The sequence below is a fragment of the Rhynchophorus ferrugineus genome, unplaced genomic scaffold (assembly GCF_030347505.1).
Source record: "Rhynchophorus ferrugineus isolate W39M unplaced genomic scaffold, kcgeb_rfMv2 rfM1, whole genome shotgun sequence".
Taxonomy (NCBI): domain Eukaryota; kingdom Metazoa; phylum Arthropoda; class Insecta; order Coleoptera; family Curculionidae; genus Rhynchophorus; species Rhynchophorus ferrugineus.
The window spans coordinates 88,483,949-88,494,559 of record NW_027472580.1 but is presented as its reverse complement, the minus strand read 5'-3'; the positions used below and the strand labels follow the sequence as shown (position 1 = coordinate 88,494,559).

Sequence of the window (10,611 nt, the reverse complement as noted above, 5' to 3'; positions counted from 1 at the left end):
TGTTCTAATTGTGTTCAATGTGCTTTTCGTAAGATTAACATTTCGAGAATTGAAGCAATATTTATAAATTAATTTATTGAAGAAGAAGATTGGCCACAAATTTTAAATTAACCTAACCTTCTTTTAATTGTAAACATATTTTGACTGTAATTATTAATAATGCCGACTGAATTTGAAAAAGTAGCAGGTTTTTGTGGGGAATGTGGATCTGTTTTACCCCCATTAAGAGAAACGGGTGGCTTAACTTGTTACACTTGTATGAAAACATTCAATCCTGAGAGTAAGTATTTGTGTGTGTTCACATGTTAAAGTAAACTTTATTGTGGTGATTTTTAGTGTTGATAGATCAATCAGATCATGGTACATCGGCTATACACTATACCATTCATTTCAATAACCGTTCATCAATAAGTTCAAGTTCCTCCAAAAAGGATCAGGGCGAAAGTAATGATGAAGGACCTATCGTTGAGAGAAAATGTCCAAAGTGTGGTAATGAAAAAATGTCTTATGCCACTTTGCAATTACGTTCAGCAGATGAAGGCCAAACAGTGTTTTACACTTGCACAAAATGTAAATATAAAGAGAGTGAAAACTCATAATTTGTTAGCTTGTGTAATATAGTTATAAAATAAAAATTAAGTTTAATATGTTTTTATTTCTTTTTTATATTAGTTAATCTCTAAAATTATTGTTCTAAGAGTACGATAGATCATTTTAACGGCTTTTGTTATTCCTACCTTGTCGTGTTATATATTTGTTATAAATGTAGTAATTATCCACTACTGTTATATATAAATAATCTATTAAATAGGATTTTTATTTTATTTAGTTTTTAGATGACAAAATGGTGAAGGTACTTATTATTAAATTACAGATTCCTACAATGCCTATTTCACTTACAAACTAGAAATCTGTATGGTATTATATATCATGTGATTGTGTTTTGTTGTTTAGTATTTTAGCTGTTGAATCGCGCACGTTTTGGGCGCTATTGTCGTAAAATTCATTAGATGGTGAATGGGTAGTGGGAGTGTTCGGTTCTGTCTCACCTAACCTATTATTTTTAAATGTATTTTTTGCACAAATGCGTCGCTGAAAAAATTATCGGGGTTTGGTGCTCGTCTCCGTTAGTCAATTACGTTTCCTGACAATGTTTGTTGGTACAAAAGTATCTCATTCTCTCACTGTATAGTTGGTGGACTAGTTTACCTTTTGTGTATCAGTGTCTGTGTTATTTTTTTTCTATAAACAAACCTTTTGTCAATATTTCTGGTGTGCTATGGTTGTTTGTGCGTGAAAATTAAACCGCCCGGATCAAAAATGAATTCGAAAATGCATTTGGTTAGCTCATTTTTGAACAATTCCTTGGCTATCAGGCAGGAAATTCAAAGATTCGAGAGTGTACATCCTTCTATTTATGCTATTTATGATCTGCTTGATATGATTCCGGATGGACATAAAGCCCAACAAATACGAGATCACGTCGTTTGCATTGAAGGTAAGTGCTTATTTACTTTTCTCATTTTTAAGGTAATTATTATGCAGGCGTCTGGATGCTGTAGCATCCTCCGTAAGGTGTTGACGATTTACCTACGCAATTTGTACCTGTTAACATCAATTTTTCTATTGTAACAGGTAGACCAAACAAGTTTTGTTCCCACATGCTAGTTTTTCGTATTTCGTGCGATACTGGTTTGAAAAGGGACTGGTCAACTTTCCAAAAATTACCGAGATGCAATTTTAGAGGCTTTCTGACCTCGATCTCTTAATTTTAACTTGATTTACGTCGTTTTCCTTTCGATAGCCGCACGACGGCGTTTCTTTCGACATCTGTTCGGGGAATTTCGCTTGTTTTAACAAGGATTCTCGACGAGGAAGCTGCCAATAAATCACGTTCCCGTTTGTTTTCGGTCGATTTTATGCAGATGCTTTGACATTGAAAGGAACCGCCGTGTTTTGTTTTCATCCATGACCCAATTCGTTTCTTTAATGGCACGGAAGGCTGCCGATTCGGGGGCGTACCACATATGTATTCGTCGATTTCTGTTATTTATATTTTAGGGTAAAGCCTCAATTCGCTACAATATGTTATCGATAGGTTCAATGTTACTAAATTTGGATGCATATATTTGTTCGCGATAAATTAAACCTTTATTGTTCGAAATAATTCCAATGCGGCTTATGAGCTTGTTTTAGATTAGAATGGTTCTTATATTTAAATGGAATAATATATTTAAGGCGTGAAAAAGTAATATATATTTTTAACGTTTAAATATTAAATATCACCAACAACTGTACTGTACTGTACAATAAGTATGTACTTTTTTTAAAATAAATAATTGGATATTTTATTTTTTAATGTGATAGAATAGCAGCCTATATTTTATTCAAAATATTTATTTACTACTTTCTACTGTTTTAAGTTCCTGGGGTAGGCGGTGCTCGGTTCAAATTTATTAGATCTGTTCCATATAAAATCGCTGTGATGGTTTGATTATTTGGTTTTGTCATTGTACTCAGCTCATAGCAGCTCATGTCCTAGGTCTAACTAATAAAACAACTTTTAAATCAGAAATAAACTTTATTCCTCAAGATACTCTGCTTCAAGAGTGATATATTTAATACAGGCACCTTTAATTATTTTTTACACCTTTTTCGTAGAATGATTTGACTTTGCTTTAAAAGATCCGAAATCACTTCTTCACTGGGGGTCAGATCTGCACTGTACGGTCGATATTAAGGCGATTGTTCTATAAAAATATTACTTCAACTATTCGATGTTGAAGGCTAGAATGATATAGAATCTACATAGACATAAATCCTGTTTATCAGCACGATATAGCCGTAAATCTGATTTATCCGATGAAAGTGGCCACAGAAATTAACAACAACCTCAATCCTAAAACTATTTCACCTGGGTTAGTGAAAGATCTGCCACGAAAAGCAATAATCATGTTGACATATGTATGCAATGCTTGTGTGGGACTGAAGCATGTTCCGGACTCTCTTAAGGTTGCTCGAATAATTATGCTTAAAAAACCTGACAAACCGGTAGAACAAGCTGGATCTTAGAGACTTATTTCGCTGCTACCAACGTTATCAAAATTAATTGAGACACTGCTGTTAAACATATTAAACCATGTATAGAAATACCAGATTTCCATTGCTACCGCGGAGTTGCTGTACACTGTTGGAATTATAATCTTTTCAAAAGAAAATTTAGAGTATCGTATGAAGGGGGCATTTTGAATACTTAAACCAATTTCGGCAGGAGTTCCACAGGGTAGTGTCTTGGGACCACTCTGTATCTGATCTATACGGCCGATATTCCAACAACAGAAGAACTTGACGGATGCTCGATCCCTCAAGCAGGATGTCTTGCTGAGTTTTTTTGACAAAATTAGGAAATAGTCGATGGAAGCCAGATCTGGAGACTACGGTGGATGACGAAACAATTCGAAGCCCAATTGATGGATTTTTGCCATATTTTCACCTGAGTTGTAACCCGGCGCATTGTCTTGGTGAAGCAGCAAGATAATGCGCCGGCAGTTTCTTTTTCTTCAAATGTAGCCGTTTTTCGGCGATTTTGCCCATCAAACAGTCCAATAGCGCTATGTAATTATCATTGTTGATGGTCCTTCCTTTTTCAAGATTGTCAATGAAAATTATTCCATGCGCGTCCCAAAATACAGACGCCATAACCTTGCCAGCCGACCGTTACATTTTCCCACGCTTTGGAGCGGGTTTATCGTGTGCAGTCCACTCGGATGACTGTCGATTGGACTTCGGCGTGAAATGATGGAGCCATATTTGATCCATTGTCACATATCGACGCAAAATATCGGGTTTAATATGCTTGATCATCTTCAAACACTGCTCCGAATCATCAAGTCGTCGTTGTTTTTGGTCAAAAGTGAGCTCGTGCGGCACCCACTTTTCACAGAGCTTTCACATACCCAAATATTCGTGAATGATATGATGCACACGTTCAGTTAATATCTTTAAAGTGTCTGCTATTTCATTCCATTTCAATTTATGGTCATTCAAAATTATTTTGTGGAATTTTTAAATATTTTCGTCGGTAACAACCTCCTTTTGGCACCCACTGCGTTCACCGTCTTCGGTGCTCATTTCACCACGTCTAGACTTAGCATACCCATCCTTGATGGTTGATTTTCCTGGGGCAGTGTCCGGAAACTTGTTTACTTCTACTGTATTTTTACCCTTCAAAAAGCAATATTTTATCAACAGGCGAAATTCTTTTTTTTTCCATTTTTATCACAATAACAAAAGTTGCTTCACTCAAAAGGCTATAACTCACAAACTAATGATCCGACAGCTGTCAAATTTATACACGCATCTTTTGAGTGTTAGGGATAATCGAAAACATATGGATTTAATTCTAGTAGCGCCATCTATGTGTCAGGCCGAGGACTTTTCAATTGAATTGTTACAACAGAATTTACAGAATTAATGTAAGATGTAATTATTTTAAAAAATAAAAAATAATTTTTAAAGAAACAGTATCTTCTAATAGAATGTGCATCTTTTTCAGTCTGAAGAAACTGTCAAAATTGGTTTTCAACAGAAACAGCTTCGCTTAATATACAACAGTTTTGTTTCACTCGAGTTAATTTTTCGTTTAAGACTGTCTTATGTTCTGGGTATACCCAATACGGCAGCGAGGAACTATTTTAAGACATGTTATGTCCGCTGGAAGATCTGGAAAGTTACGACTTGCGTTTGTTTTTAGCCGATTCAGTGCGGATGTCTAGAATCTGAAACAGAACATTTCGTTTTGTTTTATTACATCGGGTCTGTTTTTTTACGCCGCCTCCAAGACGTGTCTGGACGTTTTTCAAAACAAATCACATCAGAAGAATGATTTGAACAATTATTTATGTTATCGTCCCCGCCTTCTGGTTTTGATATATCATACGGTCGGATTAGTTTTTGTTTTTTATATTTTTAGCCATGACACTTGTATGTGTCTTGTCTCTTTTCTATTAATACCGTTTTTTATAATAAAATTTCAGGGTATTGAATGTTTAGGACTTGAGGGCATGGATGTGATTCATGAATACCTAAAAATATTTGGTATTGATAAAAAAAATACAAAATATTTATCGACAATCACAATCACATTTTCGAAATTTTTGTGAAACCTTCTCGTTCGAAGTTTCTTTTGTATCTTGTTCAAACTTGAACTCGGAAGTAGTGGTTTGAGTTTTGAAAAGAAAAAGAAGTTGATAGGAGCCATATCAGGTGAATATGAGTTTTTGGCTAGGAGTTCATAGCTCGTAACCAAAATGGTGCATTATTGTGATGTAAAATCGAAGAGTTTCTTTCCACAAAACTGGCCTTTTCTGGGGATGGTGATAAATTATCACCATTTCCTACACCATATCTCCTGTTTCCATAGTTAGGCGATCTTACTTTGATATTCTGCAGTGTAAATATTTTTTTAAATATTGATGCCATTTTTTGGAAGACATATTTCTTTAAATATAATAATAATAAACAATTTTCTCCACTATATTCTTACAATCTTGGACGAACCCAACAATTATGTTTTATACTGTTTTCGCAAATAATCCTTTAAAATTATATATCACGCGATAGTCATTAACACGTTTTCATCCATGTTGTCACAATAATAACACAACAATTTAGTTATAACGTTGTATTAGGCCATATTACATAAATTTAGTACAGTAAATCATCATTACAGTGCTAATAACTCCAGAAAAAAACCTTTTACGAACATCGTTCAATTCATAAATTCCAGATGCTTTTTACAGAACGTCACAAACTATATACTAAAATGCAGCAATAAACCCTATATTTTCTGTTAAATAACGTGACATTTATGCCCGTCAAAGTTTTTAGAATTTTTTGTTCTGTTTCAGTCGAACTCTGACCATTTTTTATTGCCTACAATATACGAAAACAATTGAACAGTTAAAAGCATCGCAACGTTTTAAGTAGTGTTGGGAACAATCGACTGAAATCGACTATCGACTGTTTAGTAATTGACTACTTTTTACTATCGACTGTTTCGTATAGTCGTTTACTACTTTCGTTCGGTTACTATTTTCGGTTCTACTAGTTCATTCGACTGATTTTTAACAATGTGGCTGTGTCGTCCTAGGCGCAACGTTGAAAATAATGCGTCGAATTTATGCTTATATAGATTTATATGTAATATATGTGGTTTTATGCTTTTTTTTGTAGTTTGCTTGTTAACAATTATATATTGCAAATTAATATAGCAGCATTTTGGAGCTAGTCTAAGCTGGTTTTCGAGGGTAAAAAGATTAAATTCTAAATGATAAACAGTAAGATACTATTGACTGGCACAATAGGTAATACTTTGGGCTGGTATAATTGTCAAGCCTTTTGTTTGTCAAAACTTTTTTCCTAAAGTCTTGAAAACTAAAATTAGGCTCCAAAGGTTTCAGAAATTGCATCGTTTCCGAAAGATTTGAAGAAGTTTTTGCAGTAGTACTTGTTAAATTTCTTTTAAAAATATTAACGTTAAAGAGGCGAATAAAGTATATTAAATATTTGTAATAAATAAATTTTCTGATAGGAAAACTTTACTTTAATATTCAATACTTTATTTTTATGGCTATTAAGAAGAGCACCACAGTTTATATTTGTTGACGAATGGACGTCTTAACAGAATGTGTTCAGCTTTTAAAGCCCATTGAAATAATGACTACCGTATTATCTGGTGAAAGATATCCCACTATGTCTTTAATTATACCGTTAATAAGAGGACTGCAACATTCCATCAAATCCAGGATTTTAACAAGTGAATGGGGAAAAAATTACAAAATTGTCTATTAGATGTCATCAATAAAAGACTGACAATTTTAGAAATGAACACGATATGCGGGAAATCCACATTTTTAGATCCTAGATTTAAAAAAGCAAAATTTGGTATTGCAAATAATGGTGAGGCAATACAAAAAGTTATCACAAAATAGGTAGCTTCCATTCTAACTTCAAAAAATATAAATATAGTTCCACAACTCGAAATTCAAGAAACAACTACGGATCAAGAATGTATTGACATGTGGAGATATTTTGATGAAAAAATAGCTAGAATGAAAGAAGTAATTACTCCTAGTACTGCAGCAACTTTACAGATTAAGCAGTATTTGGAAATGCCATTTATTGGGCATTTAGAAAACTCATTGGATTTTTGGCAAGCCCAAAAAACTACACTACCTGAGTTACACGTAAAACGGGACGAGTTTTTTCATAATCTGGGCAAATAATTAACAGTAACAGTAATTTAAAAATATTTCCGTTCAAAAATAAATAAAACTTTTATTTAAAAAGGGTCCTGTAGTTATTGTACGATCTATTTTAGGTTCGTCATGGATTAGATTTTTAAATGATTAGATATATGTTTACATTTTATTTAGTATTTATGGATATTGAACATCTTTAGTTTTTTTTTATTATGCTATGTAGTTTAAAAATAGCAATTAATATATTAAAACACGATATGTTTTCTGGTGTTATTATTCCATTTTTTTTACAAATCCACAGAACATTCAGTATAAAAGTAATCCTACTTTCTTTAAAATTATATTATTTATTACATGTTAACAGATATTAGTAATATATTTTTTTCCTTTTCTTTTTTATAGTTAGCACGCGAATAAATATATATGCATCTCTGTCTCGCTTAGACTACCCTTGGAAAATATAAACACATTTAAAATTAACAGCTCCAAGTAATTATCTCCGTCCTTTCCTATCTCACAATTTATACAGACAAGGACTCCTACGTCTTCGTCTGACATTACGAATGGAAAGAACCAGTCGAACCGTGCATTTGACTGAAAATAATAATTACTATTTTCAGTCGCTGTTTTTTGACTATCGACTGTTTCGACTGTTTTCAGTCGATAGTTCCCAACGCTAGTTTAGTACCCAGGAATCCATAAAGCTGACACTTATCGTGCTTTCCATTGTTGGTCAAAAGCAAATAATACTTTCGAATTTCTGTTTACACGTCTTTCTCGAAGGCATATGCCGCAACTTTGACCCTTAACAATGGTTTCATTCAGAATGGGTCGCGCAAATTAACCTTTCGATGTTTGTATGGTGAAAAATAAATAAAACTCCTCGTTATTTATTTTAAATGAAATGAAATTAACGTTAAAATTTATTTTTATCGCAGAGAGTTAAGCCTGGTGTTAGTACCGATATTATTTCCCATTTTTTTGTCTAAGAAAACTATAAGAATGTATTGTATTATATACGCATACGTCTATCCAAAGTTATTTTGTATATACGTCACCTAAATTTGTGACGTCAAAACGTCGCATTGTTACCCTTTCAATTCTAAGTTTTAGTTCAGTTTGACTTTGACATACAACACAATTATAATCTAAATAAAATAATTAAACATAAATACTGTTGTCAAATATAATTTGTTATAACATTATAGTAAAACTAATGCATATAATAATAGGTCAGTTGAAGAGTCCCCGGCCTGACACATAGATGGCGCTATTAGAATTATATCCATATGTTTTTAGGTAGCTCTAACCTTCAAAAGATGCGTGGATAAATTTGACAGCTGCCGGATCATTAGTTTGTGAATTATAGCATTTTGAGTGAAGCAACTTTTGTTATTGTGAAAAAAATGGATAAAAAACAATTTCGCGTGTTAATAAAATATTGCTTTTTGAAGGGAAAAATATAGTTGAAGCAAAAACTTGGCTTGAAGCCGAGTTTCCGGATACTGCCGCAGGAAAATCAACCATCAAGGATTGGTATGCTAAGTTTAGACGCGGTGAAATGAGCACCGAAGACGGTGAACGCAGTGGACGCCCAAAAGAGGTTGTTACCGACGAATACATAAAAAAAATCGACAAAATGATTTTGATGACCGTACATTGAAATTGAATGAAATAGCAGACACTCTCAAGATATCAACTGAACGTGTAAATCATATCATTCACGAATATTTGGGTATGAGAAAGCTCTGTGCAACGTGGGTGTCGCGTGAGTTCATTTTTGACCAAAAACAAGTTGATAATTCGGAACAGTGTTTGAAGATGATCCAGCGTAATAAACCCGAGTTTTTTCATCGATATGTGACAATTGATGAAACATGGCTCCATCATTTCACTCCGAAGTCCAATCGACAGTCATCCGAGTGGACTGCACACGATGAACCCCCTCTAAAGCGTGGGAAAACGCAACAGTCGGCTAGCAAGGTTATGGCGTCTGTATTTTGGGATGCGCATGGAATAATTTTCATTGAATTGCCTTGAAGAAGGAAGGACTATCAACAGCGATTATTACATAGCGTTATTGGACCGTTTGAAGGACGAAATCGCCGAAAAACGGCCGTATTTGAAGAAAAAGACAGTGCTGTTTCACCAAGACAATGCACCGTGTCAAAAATCCATGAATTGGGCTTCGAATGGCTTCCTCATCCACCGTATTCTCCAGTTGTGGCCCTCAGCGACTATTTCCTGTTCTCAGATATCAAAAGAATGCTTGCTGGAAAAAATTTTTCGTCGAATGAAGAGGTAATCGACGAAACTGAGGCCTATTTTGAAGCAATGGACAAATCTTGCTACAAAAATGGTATCGAATATTTGGAGGGTTGCTATAGTCAGTGTATCACCATTGAAGGGAATTATGTTGAATAAGGAAAACTAATTTTGCTAAAAATATGTGTTTTACTATGGTAGGCCGGGGACTTTTCAATTGACCTGTTACTAATGAACTAATAAACGATAAAGGTGCTGTAGAGACGAAGTTAACCAATCGGATGCCATCCTGGCTCATAGCATAGCGATTAAAACAAGTAATAAGTTAAAAATAGCGACATTCATATGTTGGAGTTCGCAAAGCATTTCCGCAAAATTTCCTATAAAGTTAAATATCTATTTTTCTATGTAAGTATGCAATGTTTGACACATATGTCATTTTATTGTACTGATATCAAGCTTCAAAGCAAAAGTAACACCGTAGATTTATACTGTAGTTAACACTTCGGAAATGTCAAGTTTCGTGGCTGAAAACGTGCATTTGCGACACACATTACGTTTCATATTTAATCAAAAGAAAAAACCTACTGAATATGATCGTTTGTTTGTATAAATTTACGGTGGGCATTCTTTAACTTTAAAACATGTAATGCGAGGTTTCGAACATTTAAAAGTAATGATTTCGATGTCCAAGACAAAGAACGTTCAGGTAGACCAAAAAAGTTTGAAGGTGCGAAACTGCAAGAATTATTGGATATTACCCAAAGTAGTGACTTTCCGGTACACCTAATACCTTACCTGGACAGCTTTAAACATTTCATTGATTTTATCGACATTTTTAACAAGTAACAGGATCCAAGTAGTGACTTTCCGGTACACCTAATACCTGGACAGCTTTAAACATTTCATTGATTTTATCTACATATTTAACAAGTAACAGGACCCAAAGTAGTGACTTTCCGGTACACCTAATACCTGGATACCTTTAAATATTTTATTGATTTCATCGACATTTTTAACAAGTAACAGGACCCAAAGTAGTGACTTTCCGGTACACCTAATACCTTACCTGGACAGCTTTAAA

The 10,611-nt window shown here is 34.0% G+C and overlaps 2 protein-coding genes across 3 annotated transcripts in view; both read left to right on the top strand.

Moving 5' to 3' along the window:
• The first annotated feature begins 37 nt into the window (after window positions 1–37).
• RpI12 (RNA polymerase I subunit RpI12) lies at window positions 38–645 on the top strand. Its single transcript, XM_076397363.1, has 2 exons — window positions 38–280; window positions 337–645. The coding sequence occupies exons 1-2, from the start codon at window positions 160–162 to the stop codon at window positions 597–599; spliced, it is 384 nt and encodes a 127-aa protein (XP_076253478.1). The 5' UTR covers window positions 38–159; the 3' UTR covers window positions 600–645.
• Window positions 646–1,007: 362 nt separating this feature from the next.
• CenG1A (Centaurin gamma 1A) overlaps window positions 1,008–10,611 on the top strand; it is a 212,717-nt gene continuing 203,113 nt past the window's right edge. For both annotated transcript variants that reach the window (XM_076397289.1, XM_076397282.1), the window contains exon 1: window positions 1,008–1,498. In XM_076397289.1, coding sequence (XP_076253404.1) covers window positions 1,321–1,498 — 178 coding nt within the window. In that variant the 5' untranslated portion in view covers window positions 1,008–1,320. The remainder of the gene's footprint in view (window positions 1,499–10,611) is intronic.

Excerpts from the sequence above, each read along its gene's own strand:
- RpI12 (XM_076397363.1), top strand. The coding sequence starts at position 160 with ATGCCGACTGAATTTGAAAAAGTAGCAGGTTTTTGTGGGGAATGTGGA. Across the intron at positions 281-336 it reads GAAAACATTCAATCCTGAGA|TGTTGATAGATCAATCAGAT; the intron begins GTAAGTATTTGT and ends GGTGATTTTTAG.